Source organism: Bubalus bubalis, chromosome 13, assembly GCF_019923935.1.
Source record: "Bubalus bubalis isolate 160015118507 breed Murrah chromosome 13, NDDB_SH_1, whole genome shotgun sequence".
NCBI lineage: Eukaryota > Metazoa > Chordata > Mammalia > Artiodactyla > Bovidae > Bubalus > Bubalus bubalis.
The window spans coordinates 53086874-53107647 of NC_059169.1; the positions used below are offsets into that span (position 1 = coordinate 53086874).

Here is a 20774-nt window from a genome sequence, read left to right on the forward strand (position 1 = left end):
TGCTATATTCTCAGAGCCGTCATTGTAACTTGATGTAAATAGATGATAATGCACTGTGTCATTGTGTGTGTGTATTTCAGTTAAAATAATGAGTCTAATCTCAAGGGTTTTGATCTCTGTGTTCAGCCACAATTATCACACAATTATCCCTGGACTACTCTGATGATGTCAGTGGTTCAGTGACCCGGAACCCTTTCCAGGCAGTGTCATGACAGCCTTCTCATTCCAGTCCTGACAGGGCAGTGATGGTCCCAAAACTTCAACTATGAACCATTTGTCCTCACTTTTCTTCCTGCCAGGCTGTCTGAGGGCCCCCTGCTGTGATGGCTGGCAGCTTGTTGTCCTGCCAGAGCCAGTGAAGGACGCTGCAGATAGAGCACAAAGCCGCAAGAGGTTTATCGTGGGGTTGGATTAAGCTTGAGAGGAGTTCAGTTTGAAGTAGAAATCTCTTCACAGCAGGAACCCTGTCTGGAATAACTTTAGTATTGTACATACCTATCTTTGTAAAAAATTGACACTCAAATATTTGTGAAATGAGTAAATAAAAAATTTAAAGAATCACAGAAATGAGACTGGTGTATCAATAAACTCATTGTTTACTGAGTTGTAAACAGAAAAGAGGCAATAAAACCTCAGATGGTTTTGCTTTGTGTTGTTGTTTTGGAGGGACGACTTCATTGACCCACAGGGCCTGGATACTTTTTAGAGAAAGTAACAGTTAATTTCAATCTGATTGATATGGCAGAGTAACTCAGATGTAGAGATAAGGCTGGGCTTATAGAGTATTTTCTAAAACAATGTTCTGTCCTGACATTGTAATTCATTTTAGAAAATTTGGAATATCCAAGAGTAAAAATAAAATTAAAACCATCGAGAATCTAACTACCAAGTTCTATAACTAAACAAAAGAGCAGTTATTTCTTTCAGTTCAGTTGCTCAGTTATGTCCAACTCCTTGCAACCCCGTGGACTTCAGCATGCCAGGCTTCCCTGTCCATCACAACTCCCAGAGCTTGCTCAAACTCATGTCTATCAAGTCTTTTTTCTAAACATATACTTATTTCTAGGCAGAATTGAAATATAAAGCTTTCCATTCTGCTCTTTTAGTTAACATTGAGGATGTGAGTCTAATGACTATACATTATTCCATATTGAGAGTGTTTTAACTATATCCCCTCTGTGCAATGGCTCATCTATTTCCTACTGGTAATCATTTTTAAGGTTTCATCTTGTCACTAAATGTTATACAGCATCTCATTATTTTATAATAGATTCATCAAAATGGATTGAGGCATTAAGAGCATTTTTAAGACTCTTGATAAATTTATTTTCATATAAGTTGGTAGGAATTGATATTCCTACCAACAACAATAAAGTGAATGTCTTGGCTATCAATAGGGTATTAAAGATCTGTCTACTATGTTGTTCAGTCACTAAGTCATGTCCAACTTTTTGTGATCCTATGGACTGTAGCCTGCCAGGCTCCTCTGTCCATGGGATTCTCCAAGCAAGAATACTGGAGTGGGTTGCCATACTCTCCTCCAGGGGATCTTCCTGACCCAGGGATTGAACCCATGTCTCCTGCATCTTCTGCATTGCAGGCAGATTCTTTACCACTGAGCCATGGGCTTCATATATATACATATAGATACATGTATGTGTGTATATATATATATATAAAGAGGCTTAAATGGTTATCAGATGGGGTGGTGGGTGAGACCCCTTTAAAGAGGTGGTCAGGAAAGTCCTTTCTGAGGTGAATAAGCACAGAGAGGAGAAGTCCAGGAGGAAGGGGTGGTGCCATGTAGCAAGAACAGGAAGACTGGTTCATCAGGCAGCTGTTGAAATGGGCAACAATATGATCTTATAGGGTCTCAGGCCATGGGAAGCAGGCTTGGTTTCATTACAAACACAACACCAGGCTGTTGAAGATTATTAGCAAAGGTGGAGACTTGCTCCAGTTCACTTGTTCAGATCAGTGTGGCTTCTTTGAGGAGGTTAGGAGGATACCCAGGCAAGAATGGACACAAGGTGAGTTAAGAGGTGAGGGAAGCAATGATAGACTGGGCAGGGTGGTGACAGGGGTGAGGCCCAAGTGTGAAGCTCTGTGTGTGTGTGTGTGTGTGTGTGTGTGTATGTGTGTGTATACCTTTAGCTTCCAAGGAGGAATGTCGTAAGGAACATTACCTGTTGATGATATGGATCAGGAGTGCTCAAATCAGGGCCCTAGAAAGACCACCAACTTCCCTAACTGACAACATTGTAATGAAGATGAAGAAGGAGACACTTTCCCAGGTGACTTTTAAAATACAGCAAGTGCTCATATGCTGGTTGTTCCTGACTCTGTGTTTACAAAGACTGTCAGATCTCCACATTCATTCTGCAGTCATCACTCCCCCAGTGGACTTATGTCTCCTAACATGACAGTATCAGCAGCTGGTAGTTACCAATTCCTATTATGTCCTGGTTGATGTGATGACCTCCTAGAAACACTGTCTCATTAATACTATGACCACCCATCAGTTTGTAGCGTTAACCTTGTAGGATCGTCTAGCACATAGAGGCTCTGCGCTTAGTCGCTCAGTCATCTCCTACTCTTTGCGACCCCATGGACTGTAGCCCACCAGGCTCCTCTGTCCATGGGATTCTCCAGGCAAGAATACTGGAGTGGGTTGCCATGCCCTCCTCCAAAGGACTTTCCCAACCCAGGGATTGAACCTATGTCTCCCACATTGCAGGTGGATTCCTTACCATCTGAGCCACCAGGGAAGCTCCTAGTGCTGTCAGTTTCCCTCCACTAAGCAGGTCAACTTTAGAATCTGTGAGGTCGAGTCAGGGGAGTCTGTGCTTGGATAGAAATCTGCACACGGCGCTGAGCACACCCTTCAGGTGGGTTTTACGGATCTAAGGCTACGGAGAACACTCAGAATAGTCCAAGTCTGTGATATGCAAACATGAGGAACAACACTCCCTCCTCTGGAAAAGCCAGTTTTGCTGCAGTTGCACAGTACTCTGGCATCCTTGACTCCAGATAAACCTGTGCATCTCTGCTCCCTTGAACCGGTTCTAACTGCCTAGTTCCCACAACCAAATATGAGCAGAATAAACTTAACATTTGTACATTTTATACCTAGAGGAGAGCCATGATTTTACCTTTTCTTTGAAAAGTATCCTTTCACACTGAAAAGAAGGAAAAAACACCTTTACTCCTTTCAGGGGCACCAGGCCTTGGCACAGTTAGGTAACTGTCTTCTCTAGCTGCCATGTGGGATCTGGGCTCCACCATCCAGTGCTCACGTGAACTCCAGGGCCAGCTTTGTTCTGTACTTTTGTCAGTGCCATTGTTTCCACTTCAGACCAGATCTCAGGGTAGGCTGTCTCTCCTCTGTCGCCATTCCTAGGTTCCAGCCCTCCACCTGACATACCAGAACCCAACTCAGGGGATGTTATCTCCTTGGTCCAGAGGTTCTAAGATAAAGTTTAATGGAAATTTAAGGCAAAAGCCTGATTCATTTTAAAGGGATAGAAACTCCCTTCTACAAACTTGAGGTAGATAAACTGAGGTATTGTGGAGTAAAGCATTTTGTCACAGAGGTTCGTGGCATTGTACAGGAGACAGGAATCAAGACCATCCCCAAGGAAAAGAATTGCAAAAAAGCAAAATGGCTGTCTGAAGAGGCCTTACAAATAGCTGTAAAAAGAAGGGAAGTGAAAAGCAAAGGGGAAAAGGAAAGATATACCCATTTGAATGCAGAGTTCTAAAGAATAGCAAGGAGAGATAAGAAAGCCTTCCTCAGTGGTCAGTGCAAAGAAATAGAGGAAAACAACAGAATGGCAAAGACTAGAGATCTCTTCAAGAAAATTAGAGATACCAAGGGAACATTTTATGCAAAGATGGGCTCAATAAAGGACAGAAACAATAGGGATCTAACAGGAGCAGAAGATATTAAGAAGAGGTGGCAAGAATACACAGAGGCACTGTACAAAAAAGACCTTCACAATTCAGATAATCACAATGGTGTGATCACTCATCCAGAGCCAGACATCCTGGAATGTGAAGTCAAGTGGGCCTTAGAAAGCATCACTACAAAAAAAGCTAGTGGAGGTGATGGAATTCCAGTTGAGCTATTTCAAATCCTGAAAGATGATGCTGTGCAAGTGCTGCACTCAATATGCCAGCACATTTGGAAAACTCAGCAGTGGCCAAAGGACTGGAAAAGATCAGTTTTCATTCCAATCCCAAAGAAAGGCAATGCCAAAGAATGCTCAAACTACCACACAATTGTACTCATCTCACATGCTAGTAAAGTAATGCTTAAAATTCTCCAAGCCAGGCTTCAGCAATATGTGAACTGTGAACTTCCAAATGTTCAAGCTGGTTTTAGAAAAGGCAGTGTAACCAGAGATCAAATTGCCAACATCTGCTGGATCACTGAAAAAGCAAGCGAGTTCCAGAAAAACATCTATTTCTGCTTTATTGACTATGCCAAAGCCTTTGACTGTGTGGATCATCACAAACTGTGGAAAATTCTGAAAGAGATGGGAATACCAGACCACCTGACCTACCTCCTGAGAAATCTGTACGCAGGTCAGGAGGCAACAGTTAGAACTGCACATGGAACAACAGACTGGTTCCAAATAGGAAAAGGAGTACGTCAAGGCTGTATATTGAGACCCTGCTTATTTAACTTCCATGCAGAGTACATCATGAGAAACGCTGGGCTGGAGGAAGCACAAGCTGGAATCAAGATTGCCAGGAGAAATATCAATAACCTCAGATATGCAGATGACACCATCCTTATGGCAGAAAGTGAAGAAGAACTAAAGAGCCTCTTGATGAAAGGGAAAGAGGAGAGTGAAAAAGTTGGCTTACAGCTCAGCATTCAGAAAACTAAGATCATGGCATCCAGTCCCATCACTTCATGGCAAATAGATGGGGAAACACTGGAAACAGTGGCTGACTTCATTTTTCTGGGCTCCAAAATCACTGCAGATGGTGACTGCAGCCATGAAAATAAAAGATGCTTACTCCTTGCAAGGAAAGTTATGACCAACCTAGATAGCATATTAAGAAGCAGAGATATTATTTTGCCAACAAAGGTCTGTCTAGTCAAGGTTATGGTTTTTCCAGTGGTCATGTATGGATGTGAGAGTTGGACTGTGAAGAAAGCTGAGTGCCGAAGAATTGATGCTTTTGGTTTTTTTTTTTTTCTCTTTTTTCCTTTTTAAATTTTTTTTAAATTTAATTTTATTTTTTGTTTGTTTTTATCTTTTTTTTAAATTTTATTTTATTTTTAAACTTTACATAATTGTATTAGTTTTGCCAAATATCAAAATGAATTGATGCTTTTGAACTGTGGTGTTGGAGAAGACTCTTGAGAGTCCCTTGGACTGCAAGGAGATCCAACCAGTCCATCCTAAAGGAGATCAGTCCTGGGTGTTCATTGGAAGGACTGATGTTGAAACTGAAACTCCAATACTTTGGCCACCTGATGCAAAGAGCTGACTCATTTGAAAAGACCCTGATGCTGGGAAAGATTGAGGGCAGGAGGAGAAGGAGATGACAGAGGATGAACTAGTTGCATGGCATCACCGATTCAATGAACATGGGTTTCGGTGGACTCCGGGAGTTGGTGATGAACAGGGAGGCCTGGCATGCTGCGGTTCATGGGGTCGCAAGTAGTCGGACACGACTGAGCGACTGAACTGAACTGAAGCCTGAAAATACTATAATTTATTAGTTGGTGTTTTGCCCTACATTTTATATTTGCAACATGCTCGACAAATGAAGCACCTGCTTGGACAGGGCACAAGGCTACAGTGTTTAAGGAACACTGAGGGTGAGCAATGTGGCTTTCATTGCTCGACAAATGAAGCACCTGTTTGGACAGGGCACAAGGCTACAGTGTTTAAGGAACACTGAGGGTGAGCAATGTGGCGTCCCCTCAGAGATAGTATTGGTGGGGCAGGAAAGACAGACTGTAAATAAACTGCCATCCAGGGAGGCCACAGCAGAAGCACTAAGGGTTGGGATTTTTAAGGACCGACAGAAATCAGTATGATGCTATCTCCAAAGTCTGAGAAAAAATAACTGTCAATTTAGAACATTATGTTATTAAATGCTCATTCAAGGATGAAGACGAAAATATTTTCATCCAAATAAAAGCTGAGAGCATTCACCATTAAGATACTCTCACTAAAGACATTTCTTCAGGGTATCCTTTTTGAATTCAGTTGTTGGTTTTTTGATATGAGGTGTATGAGCTGTTTGCATATTTTGGATGTTAACCAGGGATGAGCTTTGAACAGAATACTTCTATTTCCAAAACAAAACACATAGAGGGAAAAAGAAAATGAAGAATATATGCTGGTTTTACTCTTAGTAGCTAAAGGCACCCTGCCATCTCCATGTGCTTCCTCCACAATACACCGATACTTGCCAAATTGCTACCAGATCACCTGGTTTCTTGCTCACACAATTTCCCCAGCACTGGACTGTTTAAAGGGTAAATTCTTACCCAACATTCAAGACTTTCTAAAATTCAATTCCAATTTAATTCTCCAAAAAGCTCACTTAAAGCAGTATTAACTAATCTAGGCAAATGGTCTGTAAGTTAAATACCGAATAGGCAACAGCATCTACTCACCTACAATCCCTTGTTTTTACAGTTCTTTCTCCCTGGAAAGCCTCATTTCTCCGTTTATCTCTGTAAGTTTCACTCAGGTTTTAAAGTCTGGTGTAAACCTTATATTCTTTACAAAGGCTTTTCACACAACGCATACAATTCTTATTTTCTCTAAGTCTCCTCTGGCATTTAATACAAACTGCTTTAGTGGAAGTTACCCGTTTAGGTAGAGGATGACATATCACTCAAGCAGGAACCTGTTAGTTTATAAATTCTTCGTATCCCTAAACGTTCTCAACACAAGGCCTTGTAAATACCAGTACGGTCAACAATTGTTAGTAATAACGACCACACCTTGGTTTGAAACTGTTAACCAAATCTCCTCACCGGTGGGTAGCTAGACTGGCTTCTCCACTAAAGCCACCATGATCCACTGGGGAAGGGGGACGACGTCGCCACCTGCAAAGTCAAAAGCAAAGTAAGGAGTAATGCGTGAAATCCGATTTATATGCAGTGAGAGTGATAAGGCACTGAGCTTTGGACAAAAGTCAGACCACAAAACGGTCCCAGAAGACCACGTGCAATCTGCTTTCAGCATCCGGAGTAAAACAGCTAACAGCCTCCTGCTGGGAGGGTCTGGGGCGGGGGGATGGGTAGGCTGGAGCTTCCTCGCTGCCGATTGGCTCCCTGGAGCCACCGCCTCCGGCGATTGGTCTCTGCCGCAAGGGATACCGGGTCGGCACGCGACGCGGGACTGGGATTCGAGGCACGAAGATGGCGGCTGAGGCGTTGAGGGCTAGGCGCCCCGTGTCCTCCTGCGGGCAGGTGGAGACGCACGGCCGGGCCCGGGGAGCCACCGAGGCCCTGTGTAGCCGGTGTGGAAGAAGGGCGCCCAGAGCTCTGGGTGAGAGGCGGGGGGTCAGTCCGCCTGCCGTCACGGGATCTGAGGAACAGGCAGAGTAGGGAGTGGCTGCGACGGCGAGGGAGCACGGGGCAGCCCAGGCCTCGAGCGCGCAGCCCGCCTTTGAGGTCCTGATGCCAAGGCCTCGAGAGCGGCTTTCCGCCCTGCTGCGCACTGACTGCCCCACTGATGGGGTCGCAGGTTCGAGAAAGGGGTAATGTGAGAATTTAACCGTCATTCTGTGGTGAAGAAGCAACGAAACTTCATTTTCTTGGGTAGTTTTGTTGTGGTAACCAAAGGTTCCTGATATTTAAAAACGGATAATAGGGGTGGGGGCGGGGGACTTGTTGCTCTTTTGGCTTAAAGCCTTGTTCAGAAGACAGCCCGTTAGGTTTTGTGCATCTTGTGTTCAGTCTTGGGCCATCCAGGGAGAACGCGCGCCCGTGCTCCGCTCACTGCGACTCTCCTCAAGTGAAAACAGGTTCAGTTTATTTGACCCTAACCTCACAGGCCTTAGAGTGCTATGTCTCTGCAGGGGTGTGTTGTTGAAACTAAACTCTTGGAGCTGCCAGAGTCTTATTATCACCCTGTGTAACTGTTATATTTTATACTTTCAAAGTCCGTTTTCTCAGTCGCTCCAGGATGGACTCTGCTTGGGAGACCTGAGCGTAGAGAAAATTGGTTGTGTTTTCTTGGGGAGAGGCAAGTTCTCTAACCCGAATTTCGATTGCTGCTGTTTCATAGAAAATCTCCATTATTTGATGATATAGTATTACAAAATAAAGTTTTAGAACATGACATTTTAAAATCACCTGTTCTTTCATACATTTGTATTATAATGCTGAGAAGTACTCAATTGGAAAGATGGTGCCTTTGCATGTGGAATTATCAAAGTGCTTTGTAAGCTGTAATGCAGCCCACGTTATTTCGACTTGTACAGTATCAGAAATCTTTAAAAGGTAAAACAGTTTTGATATCCTTAGTAACAGTATCTCTGGAATTTAAATTAGAGCTTTAAAATTTACCCTGGTTTTAAACAAGTTTTAGATGTTTCATTAGCTTAACTAAATTTCTTTTTTTATCAAAAGAATGCAGTTTTAATATAAATCAGCAGGAACACTAATTTTATAGTAAATGAAGCCTCATTTTATCTAGTTTCTTTTCCCATTTTTTCTTGCAGAGTTTTAAAATGACTTAAAATGACATAGCTATAACAAATATATTTATTACTATAAACTTCAGATTCTACTTAGAGTATTAAAATGTTGGTGTTAGATGGTATTTCCCTTCATAAATGCTAAATTTGTGAAAAATAACCTTTATATGGGTCATGTTTGTGTGATAGTAATGGCATCTGACTTCTGTCCTGTCTTCTGTCTTTGCCAATGTCTTAGATCATTAAGAGAGGATTTTTTTACAATTTGAGTGTAACTGATTTACAGTGTTTCAGGTGTACAGTAAAGTGAATTAGTTATATCAACACATCTACATATATCCACTCTCTTTTTTTGTTGTTGTTTTGTTTTGGTTCTTTTCTCATTGTAGACCATTACAGAAGTATTGAGTAGAGTTCCCTGTGCTATATAGCAGGTTCTTGTTAATCATCTATTTTATATATAGTAGTGTCAATATGTCAGTCCCCTTCTCCCAGTTTACCATTTCCCATTCCCTGGTAACCATAAATTTGCTTTCTACATCCATGACTCTACTTCTGTTTTGTAAGTAAGTTCATTTGTACCCCGCCTTTTTTTAGATTGCACATGTAATTGATATGATACGATATTTGTCTTTCTGTGTCTGACTTCACTCATTATGACAATCTCTAGGTCCATCCATGTTGCTGCAAATGGCATTATTTTGTTCAAAGACAAGGGTCTTGCCAGTTTCTCAAATTGACCCTCACTGTCCCCTTCACAGGATGGGAAGTATAAATTTGCAGAAGGAAGTATGATCAAGTAGAAAGAACATTAGACTTGGAAACAGAACTAGATTGGAATCTGGATTATACCATTTATCCCAGATCACCAAAATGTTTATCTATGTCTAGGTTGTCAAATATAATATCTACAGCCTATTTAGCTGTGATAATTATAATGATCAAATGGAGTGTGTCAGATTTTTTATATGATTTTTTCTTTATATGATTGTAAGAGCTGGCAGATTCAAAGTATTATAGGTACCAGATAACTATCTAAATGAATGCAGGCAATATTAATTATCCCTGCCTAAATAGGTATATTTTTCTATAGAAGAGAATCCCTTTTAATTTTCCCCTTTGATTATACTGAATATGCATCATTAACAAATTGAAAAGTTTAATTCACAGAAGAATTTCATCAGTAGGTCACCACCATGAACTTCAATGTGGACATGCTTTTTGTGACCTGTGCTTATTAATGACTGAAGAATACAGCACAATCACATGCCCTGATTGTGAGGTAAGTTTTATTGTTCATATCGATCACATTACAACATAATGTTACAGGTAAAAAATGGTAGAGAAATAAAGCATACTTCTAATTAGGAACTAAAAACTTGGGTATTTGCTGCTGAGTCTTTTAAATAAAGAAACCTAGCAAAAGATAAAGCTTTTCACATACGTTTTTGTAACTATTCAAAGTGATCAAAAAGAATGCAAGCTTAAGGTCATACACTTATCAGTCTACATCTGTATTTTTTTAAAAGATTTTTTGATGTGGACCATTTTTAGAGTCTTTATTGAATTGGCCAGAACATTGCCTCTATTTTATGGGGTTTTTTTTTTTTTTTTTCTTTTTCTTTTTGTCCCCGGGGCATGCGGGATCTTAGCTCTTTGACTAGGGCTTGAACCTTCATCCTCTGCATTGAAAAGTGGAGTCTTGACCACTGGACTGCCAGGGAAGTACTAAAATCTCTATCCCCTTTTTCTAAACTGATATCATGTAAGCAAATTTAGAATTTCCCTCTGCCCCTCAACCTTTGTGTGTCATTAAATTTACACTTGTAGAGATGTGTTAAAAAAAAAAAAAAAAAAAAAGCAAACAACATCCTAAAGTTAACTTTAGTGCTAAAAATAATGCAGTTGCACTAAAACCCATGCACTCATGATAATGAGAACAAATTAAGGATTTAAAATTTACTGAACTTTTTTTGCATTTACTACAAATATAAGTGTTGCTTGGTTTATATATGTATGTTCCTAGAAAGTTTTTTAATCTGTATTTAATTCTTAATGTTCCACTTGAGAGATCAGATTTTGAAGATTTGTATCCATTATTTTCTGTGGCGGTGTGGCAGACAGTTAATATAGAGGCAGACCACTTGGGATGCAGTCCTAGTTCTTGTGCCCTAATCCTGAGTTTCCTCATTTGTGAGATGGAAATAATACCTGACTTTCTTATAGAATTGTAAAAGTCAAATCTGAATTATGTGAAAGTTCTCTCCAAGTTTTAAAATAAGTGTTGTGGTCGACCCTTGATTATTTAGATGTGGATTAACTGGTTTGCAGGTTAACCATGATAAAAATACATATGTGAGTAATGAGTTGCTTCAGTCGTGTCCGACTGTTTGCTACTGTATAGACTGAGGCACGTCAGCCTTCTCTGTTTGTGGGAGTCTCCAGGCAAGAATACTGGAGTGGGTTACCATTCCCTTCAGCAGGGGATCTTCCCAACCCAGGGATTGAACCTGCATCTCTTATGTCTCCTGCATTGGCAGGCCGATTCTTTGCTACTAGTGCTACCAAGAATATATATAATAATGCATATTGTTTTTGTTGTTCAGTTGCTCAGCTGTGTCCGACTCTTTGCAACCCCATGGACTACAGCACACAAGGCTTCCCTGTCCTTCACCATCTCCAGCAGCTTGCTCAAACTTGTGTCCATTGAGTTGGTGTTGCCATCCAACCTTTGGTCTTTCCCAGAAACAGGGCATGGTCTTTTCTAATGAGGCAGCTCTTCACATCAGGTGGCCAAAGTATTGGAGCTTCAGCATCAGTCCTTCCAATGAATACTCAGGATTGATTTCCTTTAGGATTGACTGGTTGATCTTACAGTCCAAGGGACTCTCAAGAGTCTTCTTCAGCACCACAGTTCAAAAGCATCAGTCATTTGGCACTCAGGGCTTCCCTGGTGGGTCAGCTGGTAAAGAATCTGCCTGCAATGTGGGAGACCTGCCTGCAATGGTTCAATCCCTGGGTTTGGAAGATCCTCTGAAGAAGGGAAGGGCTACCCACTCCAGTATTCTGGCCTGGAGAATTCCATGGACTATATAGTCCATGCGGTCGCAAAGAGTCAGACAGGACTGAGTGACTTTCAGCACTCAGCCTTCTTTATGGTCCAACTTTCACATACATATATAATAATATGTATATAAACATACAAATGTGTGATTTGTGCAGGTTTCAATTATAGCAGAAACATGTACACACTAGAAGATATTTGTTTTGGAATTATGTACTTTATGAATCATGGCCTTAATTGTGGGAAATTCCTATTCCCTCTCCCTTTTTTTGACAGTAGCTAGTGGCACCCCACTCCAGTACTCTTGCCTGGAAAATCCCATGGATGGAGGAGCCTGGTAGGCTGCAGTCCATGGGGTCACTAAGAGTCGGGCACGACTGAGTGACTTCACTTTCACTCTTTACTTTCATGCATTGGAGAAGGAAATGGCAACCCACTCCAGTATTCTTGCCTGGAGAATCCCAGGGACAGAGGAGCCTAGTGGGCTGCCATCTATGGGGTCGCACAGAGTTGGACACGACTGAAGCAACTTAGCAGCAGCAGCAGCAGCTCCATAATTAAGACAAAGGGGAGCCTAGCTCCTGGTTGAAATAGAATATCCCTGACAGATTCAGTCTTGTGGTGGGTAAAGAGTGAATGAAGGGAAAAGAAAGAGACATTCCACTGTAACTGTCTCTGCCCATGTCTGTCCTGTTCTGATATTAAAAAAACAGCAAGTTTATTAGAAGAGTAACCTCTTGCCTTTTGTGGCAAATGACTTTGTGTTTAATGGTCTCTTAAAATACTAACATGTATTATTTTTAGTGTTTTCGTAACATCTAATCAAGTGTTTATATTGTATTTACAAATACTAGTTTTTTATTTTGAAATTTACATTTATGTGTGCTTTTTTATTGAAGTATACTTGCTTTACAGTGCTGTTACAAATACTGGTTTTTGATTTTAGGATTTTAGCAAATCTATTTTGTATCATTTGACTAGTTCTGTAATGGCACCCCACTCCAGTACTTTTGCCTAGAAAATCCCATGGACGGAGGAGCCTGGTAGGCTGCAGTCCATGGGGTTGCTAAGAGTCAGACATGACTGAGCGACTTCACTTTCACTTTTCACTTTCATGCATTGGAGAAGGAAATGGCAACCCACTCCAGTGTTCTTGCCTGGAGAATCCCAGGGATGGGGAAGCCTGGTGTGCTGCCGTCTATGGGGTTGCACAGAGTCAGACACGACTGAAGCAACTTAGCAGCAGCAGCCTCTCACTTTGGGAGACGTGGTCTGTCCCATCCTACACGCCTTTTCCCCTTTCTCCCTGTGCTATTATAAGCCGCATAATTGACAGAGGACTGTATTCAGTCTTCAAATGCACTAAAGCTGGCCGCTGTTTAAAGGAATCCTTCAAGAAACCTTCCAGAAATTGTTACCACTCTTTTATTAGTTTTTTTTTTTATATATAATTTATTTTTGGCTGCACTGGGTCTTCCTTGAAGCTCAACAGCTCTCTAGTTAAGGCTCTGGCTTGCGGCCCCATGGACTGTAGAGAGCCCCATGAACTCTCTAGTTGCGGCCCCATGGACTGTAGCCTGCCAGGCTCCTCTGTCCATGGGATTCTCTAGGCAAGAATACTGGAGTGGGTTGCCATTTCCTTTTCCAGGATATCTTCCCTTTCCGTGAATTGAACCTGGGTCTCCTGCCTTGCAGGCAAATTCTTTACCAACTGAGCTACAAGGGAAGCCCCTAGTTAAGGCAAGTGCCCTTAGTTGTTCTGCAGCCTGTGGTATCTTAGTTCCGCAACCAGAGATGGAACTCAAGTCCCTGGCATTAGGAGGCAGATTCTTAACCAGCTGACCACCAGGGAAGTCCCTGATAGTTTTTAAAGTTTACATTTTTGCTGGTACCTTGTATTTGGAAAAAGATAAGGGAAGAATCAAGTCTAAATTAGTGAAAAGTCTGAATTTATAGACTATTTCCGGATTGAAGTTTATTATTTTTAAATACTGTATATGCTCTAAAAAGTAATACCTATATTCACATTAGACTTATATTTATAATTTATCTTGAATGTTGAAGGCCCAGGTGATGCTATTTCACGCTTAAGCCTAAAATGATTCCATTCAGAGTTAATGGGTATGCTTGTGTTATTTCTGAGTTTGAGTACGTATGAATCAGTCTTTAACTTTCATAGCGGTGTGGGTTTTTTAAACAACATTCCTGTTTTTGACTGATACTGTGTTCCATTCAGTCGCTCAGTTGTGTCCAACTCTTTGAGACCCCATGTTCTGCAGCACGCCAGGTCTCCCTGTTCATCACCAACTCCTGGAGTTTACCTAAACTCAGCTCCATTGAGTTGGTGATGCCATCCAGCCATCTCATCCTCTGTCGTCCCCTTCTCTTCTTGCCTTCACTCTTTCCCAGCATCAGGGTCTTTTCCAATGAGTCAGCTCTTCACATCAGGTGGCCATAGTATTGGAGTTTCAGCTTCAACACCAGTCCTTCCAATGAACACCCAGGACTGATCTCCTTTAGGATGGACTGGTTGGATCTCCTCGCAGCCCAAGGGACTCAAGAGTTTACTCCAACACCACAGTTCAAAAGCATCAATTGTTTGGCGCTCAGCTTTCATTATATTCCAACTCTCACATCCATACATGACTACTGGAAATACCGTAACCCTGACTAGATGGACCTTTGTTGGCAAAGTAATGTCTCTGCTTTTTAATATGCTGTCTAGGTTGGTCATAACTTTTCTATCAAGGAGTAAGCGTCTTTTAATTTCATGGCTGCAGTGATTTCGGAGCCCCAAAAAATGAAGTGATGGGACTGGATGCCATGATCTTAGTTTTCTGAATGTTGAGCTTTAAGCCAGCTTTTTCACTCTGCTCTTTCACTTCATCAAGAGACTCTTTAGTTCTTCTTCACTTTCTGCCATAAGGATGGTGTCATCTGCATATCTGAGGTTATTGATATTTCTCCTGGCAATCTTGATTCCAGCTTGTGCTTCCTCCAGCCCAGCGTTTCTCATGATGTACTCTGCATAGAAGTTAAATAAGCAGGGTGACAATATACAGCCTTGACGTACTCCTTTTCCTATTTGGAACCAGTCTGTTGTTCCATGTCCAGTTCTAACTGTTGCTTCCTGACCTGCATACAGGTTTCTCAAGAGGCAGGTCAGGTGGTCTGGTATTCCCATCTCTTTCAGAATTTTCCACAGTTTGTGGTGATCCACACAGTCAAAGGCTTTGGCATAGTCAATAAAACAGAAATAGATGTTTTTCTGGAACTCTCTTGCTTTTTTGATGATCCAGTGGATGTTGGCAGTTTGATCCCTGGTTCCTCTGCCCTTTCTAAAACCAGCTTGAACAACTGGAATTTCATGATTCACATATTGCTGAAGCCTGGCTTGGAGAATTTTGAGCTTTACTTTGCTAGCGTGTGAGATGAGTGCAATTAATTGTGCAGTAGTTTCAACATTGTTTGGCATTGCCTTTCTTTGGGATTGGAATGAAAACTGACCTTTTCCAGTCCTTTGGCCAATGCTGAGTTTTCCAACTGTGCTGGCATATTGAGTGCAGCACTTGCACAGCATCATCTTTCAGGATTTGAAATAGCTCAACTGGAATTCCATCACTTCCACTAGCTTTGTTCAAAGTCAAGCTTTCTAAGGCCCACTTAACTTCACATTCCAGGATGTCTGGCTCTAGGTGAGTGATCACACCATTGTGATTATCTGGATTGTGAAGATCTTTTTTGTACAGTTCTTATGTATATTCTTGCCACCTCTTCTTAACTTCTGCTCCTGTTAGGTCCCTACTGTTTCTGTCCTTTATTGAGCCCATTTTTGCATGAAATGTTACCTTAGTATCTCTAATTTTCTTGAAGAGATCTCTGGTCTTTCCCATTGTATTGTTTTCCTCTATTTCTTTGCACTGATCACTGAGGAAGGCTTTCTTATCTCTCCTTGCTATTCTTTGGAACTCTGCATTCAAATGGGTGTATCATTCCTTTTCTCCTTTGCTTTTGGCTCCTCTTTTCACAGCTATTTGTAAGGCCTCCTCAGACAGCCATTTTGCATTTTTACATTTCGTTTTCTTGGGGATGGTCTTGATCCCGTCTCCTGTACAATGTCACGAACCTCTGTCCATAGTTCATCAGGCACTCTTGTCTATCAGATCTAGTTCCTTAAATCTGTTTATCACTTCCACTGTATAATCAAAAGGGATTTGATTTAGGTCATAACTGAATGGTCTAGTGGTTTTCCCTACTTTTTTCAATTTAAGTCTGACTTTGGTAATAAGGAGTTCATGATGTGAGCCACAGTCAGCTCCCGGTCTTGTTTTTGCTGACTGTATAGAGCTTCTCCATCTTTTGCTGCAAAGAATATAATGAATCTGATTTCAGTGTTGACCATGTGGTGATGTCCATGTGCAGAGTCTTCTTTTGTGTTGTTGGAAGAGGGTGTTTTCTATGACTAGTGTGTTCTCTTGGGAAAACTATTAGCCTTTGCCCTGCTTCATTCTGTACTCCAAGGCCAAATTTGCCTGTTACTCCAGGTGTTTCTTGACTTCTTACTTTTGCATTCCAGTCCTATTAATGGTTAATAACCATTCTATAGTTATATACAGCAATATGACAGGTTTTGTTTAAGAATATGACCATACTTAGATTCCATTACAGAAATACTGGCATTTTATTGATCATTTGGACTAAAGATCATAAGTCTAAAAATATATTGGGCCATGAGAAAATGACAAATTAACCAATCATAGGTGATTAATATATATTAAAATCACATGTGGATTGGAATAACCTACAAATTGAAAATGTAAACTAGAAGAGACTATAGGTAATTGTTTAATCTTGGATAGAGAAGCCTTGTTATTCATCACTGAAGTCAGAACTCACAGAAGAAAGTGAAAGTCACTCAGTCAGGTTGGACTCTTTGCAACCCCATGGACTGTACAGTCCATGGTATTCTCCCGGCCAGAATACTGGAGTGGGTAGCTGTTTCCTTCTTCAGAGTATTTTCCCAACCCAGGGATGGAACCCAGGTCTCCCACATTGCAGGAGGATTCTTTACCAGCTGAGCCACCAGGGAAGTCAGAAGCCACAGAGAAAATGCTGGTTAAATTTGCCCACTATTTTTCTGTTACACATAGCAGAAAACAAACAAGCAAAAATACCACCATAAATAAAACTTAAGCAACAAGCTATTCTGGAGTAGGGGGGATAAAATCTTTATTGTATATATCAGAAGTTAAGACTCTCACAATTTTAACTGAAATCTTTTAAATCAGTTTTATTTAATATTTTCTTAAATTTTCTGGGTGAAATGTCCTGTATCAAATCTGTTGGTAGTAACAATAACCTCTTACTACGAAATGCCAGGCCAAAGGGGCATAAATGAGGAGGTAGATAGAAATTAAGATTTTAGCCCTGAATTTTAGGGGGTGCTCTTAAAAATATTTGATGCAATCTGGTTTTTTTTAAGTAACACTTTTCCTTTATTATCTAGTAATAGATAACTGTCTTTGGTACATTATACTTAAAAGCTTGCCAGAACATCCTCTTCCCCACCCAACATTAAGCCCACTTTAACATTTAGTAGTCTGCTGCATTCCTTCCAGCATTAACCTATTGTCATAAATGTCTCCTACATTATTTTTAATGGCTGCACAATAAACCATGGTACATCAATGCTATAATATAATCTGTTTATGATAAACACTAGGTGGCTTCAGATTTTTTCACTAGGGTTTTGCACAATTCCTCAAACTCACTCCCACCAAAAAAAAAGTTCCACCAGCAGGTTCTGTTAATTATTAGGTCTAAAAAAATCCATGTTTGTATTTGTCATATTTTTTTAATGTTTGGCAATTTAATGGGCAAAAAATGGGTATCTGTTTTAAATTGAAATTCCCTGAATACTAGTGAAATTGATCAATCTTTCATGTTAACTTCTCAGCTCTTTATGGAAAATCTTTAAGAGATCCTTCCAGGTCCTTTCTGTATTTTCCTTTTGAATTGTCTTTTTCCTAAATTGTAAGACTATTTCATGTGATAGAGATATTAACACTTTGTTCTTTGTATTTTAACTCTTTTTTTCCCAGTTTTTCACATTTAATTTTTTTATATTTAACCATTCAGAAATGTTTCCTTTTTCATTTGTTTTATCCCCCTCCTTCATGGCTTCTAAGTTTTCTTTTAGGCAAAACTTTCATCTCAGAGGTATACATTATTTTATTTTTTTAATACATTTATCTTTTATTTTTTAGGAAGGTCCCTATTAGGTTCCTTTCTAATATATTTTATATGATGTAAGGTGGTTATGTAACTTTCTTCTTCAGAATGATTAGCTGATCCACACCATTTATTGGATTATCTTTTTCTTTTTTTTAAAGGTCTTAGTTTATTCTCTCTCATGAAAAATCTGCACAGTCACCACAGATACAGTCACTGCAGAATCTTTACTGCTTCTTGCCAGGACCAGCATTGGCCTTTGCATTCCCCCTGACTTTCTTAATTCTATTCTTGCATTCCTTTTGCTGTTTTCTTGAGGTCTTTTTCTTCTCATCTAGGCCGTGTCTTACAAGCCTGTGTTTGGGCTCATTTCTTTGTGTAATCCAAGGATTCATAAACCATGCCAAAGCCAGTTGTCTTGCCACCACCAAAATAGATTCTGAATCCAAATACAAAAATGACATCTGGTCTTGTACATTTTGGCTAGTTTTTCCTGAATTTCTGTTTTAGTTACTGTTGCCTTCCCAGAGTGAAGAACCTAGGTTACCATTTATTTCCACTGAAGTAGTTGGTTGGTAATGAATTTCCTGGTCTGAGTTGTTACTGTGTCATTCATGATGGCAGCTATCTTCAGGCAGCCAGAGAGTTAAAGAGCTTTTTTGTCTATTTAATTGAAATCCAAAATCACTGCAGATGGTGACTGCAGCCATGAAATTAAAAGACGCTCACTGGAAGAAAAGTTATGACCAACCTAGACAGCATATTAAAAAGCAGAGACATTACTTTGCCAACAAAGGTCCGTCTAGTCAGGGCTGCAGTTTTCCAGTAGTCAGGTATGGATGTGAGAGTTGGACTGTGAAGAAAGCTGAGTGCCAAAGAATTGATGCTTTTGAACTGTGGTGTTGGAGTAAACTTGAGAGTCCCTTGGACTGCAGGGAGATCCAGCCAGTCCATCCTAAAGGAGATCGGTCCTGGGTGTTCATTGGAAGGACTGATGTTGAAGCTGAAACTCCAATACTATGGCCACCTGATGTGAAGAGCTGACTCATTGGAAAAGACCCTGATGCTAGGAAAGATTGAAGGCAGGAGGAGAAGGGGACGACAGAGGATAAGATGGTTGGATGGCATCGCCGACTCAATGGACATGAGTTTGGGTAAACCTCAGGAATTGGTGATGGACAGGGAGGCCTGGTGTGCTGCAGTCCATGGGGTCTCAAAGAGTTGGACATGATTAAGCGACTGAACTGAATTGAAATACCACTTATAGTCTGTATGAGATTCCTATATAGTGAATCTGTTTCAGGGCTTTGTTCTGTTCATTTACATTTGACCCCTGACAGCCCAGGTTAGAATTGGGTAGGTTCACTTATATGTGGTTATTTTTCAGTAGCAAATACTATAGTAGGGGGTCTGTGGTTGGTTGAATCTGAGCATGCAGAGGAACCGCAGATACAGAGTGAAAGTATTAGTCGCTCAGTCGTCTCTGACTCTTTTGTGTATGGACTGTATATAGCCCACCAGGCTCCTCTGTCCATGGGATTCTCCATGCAAGAATACTGGAGTGGGCAGCTATGCCCTTATCCAGAGATATTTCCAACCCAGGGATCAAAGTCCGGTCTCCCACATTGCAGGCAGATTCTTTACCATCTGAGCCACATTGTGGTCAGAAAAGATGCTTGGAATGATTTCAGTTTTTTTGAATTTACTAAGGCTGGGTTTATGGCCCAGGATGTGATCTGTCCTTGAGAAGGTTCCGTGCGCACTTGAGAAAAAGGTGAAATTCATTGTTTTGGGGTGAAATGTCCTATAGATATCAATTAGGTCTAACTGGTTCATTGTATCGTTTAAAGTTTGTGTTTCCTTGTTAATTTTCTGTTTAGTTGATCTATCCATAGGTGTGAGTGGGGTATTAAAGTCTCTCACTACTATCGTGTTACTGTTAATTTCCCCTTTCATACTTGTTAGCATTTGCCTTACATATTGCAGTGCTCCTATGTTGGGTGCATATATATTTATAATTGTTATATCTTCTTCTTGGATTGATCCTTTGATCATTATGTAGTGTCCTTCTTTGTCTCTTTTCACAGCCTTTATTTTAAAGTCTATTTTATCTGATATGAGTATTGCTACTCCTCCTTTTTTTTGGTCTCCATTTGCTTGAAATACCTTTTTCCAGCCCTTCACTTTCAGTCTGTATGTGTCCCTTGTTTTGAGGTGGGTCTCTTGTGGACAGCATATATAGCGGTCTTGTTTTTGTATCCATTCAGCCCATCTTTGTCTTTTGGTTGGGGCATTCAACCCATTTACATTTAAGATAATTATTGATAAGTATGATCCTGTTGCCATTTACTTTGTTGATTTGGGTTTGAGTTTATATACCCTTTCTGTATTTCCTGTCTAGAGACAATCCTTTAGCATTTGTTGAAGAGCTGGTTTGATGCTGCTGAATTCTCTCAGCTTTTGCTTGTCTGTAAAGCTTTTGATTTCTCTTTCATACTTGAATGAGATCCTTGCTGGGTACAGTAATCTGGGTTGTAGGTTTTTCTCTTTAATCACTTTAAGTATGTCCTGCCATTCCCTTCTGGCCTGAAGAGTTTCTATTGAAAGATCAGCTGTTATCCTTATGGGAATCCCCTTGTGTGTTATTTGTTGTTTTTCCCTTGCTGCTTTTAATATTTGTTCTTTGTGTTTGATCTTCGTTAATTTGATTAATATGTGTCTTGGGTTGTTTCACCTTGGGTTTATCCTGTTTGGGACTCTCTGGGTTTCTTGGACTTGGTTGACTATTTCATTCCCC

The 20774-nt window shown here is 40.6% G+C and overlaps 1 protein-coding gene and 1 pseudogene across 9 annotated transcripts in view; one reads left to right on the forward strand and one right to left on the reverse strand.

Annotated features, from left to right (window-relative positions):
* Nucleotides 1-7319: 7319 nt before the first annotated feature.
* Nucleotides 7320-20774, forward strand: part of RNF17 (ring finger protein 17) — a 115086-nt gene continuing 101631 nt past the window's right edge. For 5 of the 9 annotated variants that reach the window (XM_025262767.3, XM_044927266.2, XM_044927268.2 and 2 more), the window contains exons 1-2: nt 7321-7529; nt 9867-9964. In XM_025262767.3, coding sequence (XP_025118552.2) covers nt 7400-7529; nt 9867-9964 — 228 coding nt within the window. In that variant the 5' untranslated portion in view covers nt 7321-7399. The other 4 variants (XM_044927265.2, XM_044927264.2, XM_044927267.2 and 1 more) reach the window with 4 other exon arrangements.
* On the reverse strand, nt 18205-18593 carry LOC102412201 (annotated as a pseudogene).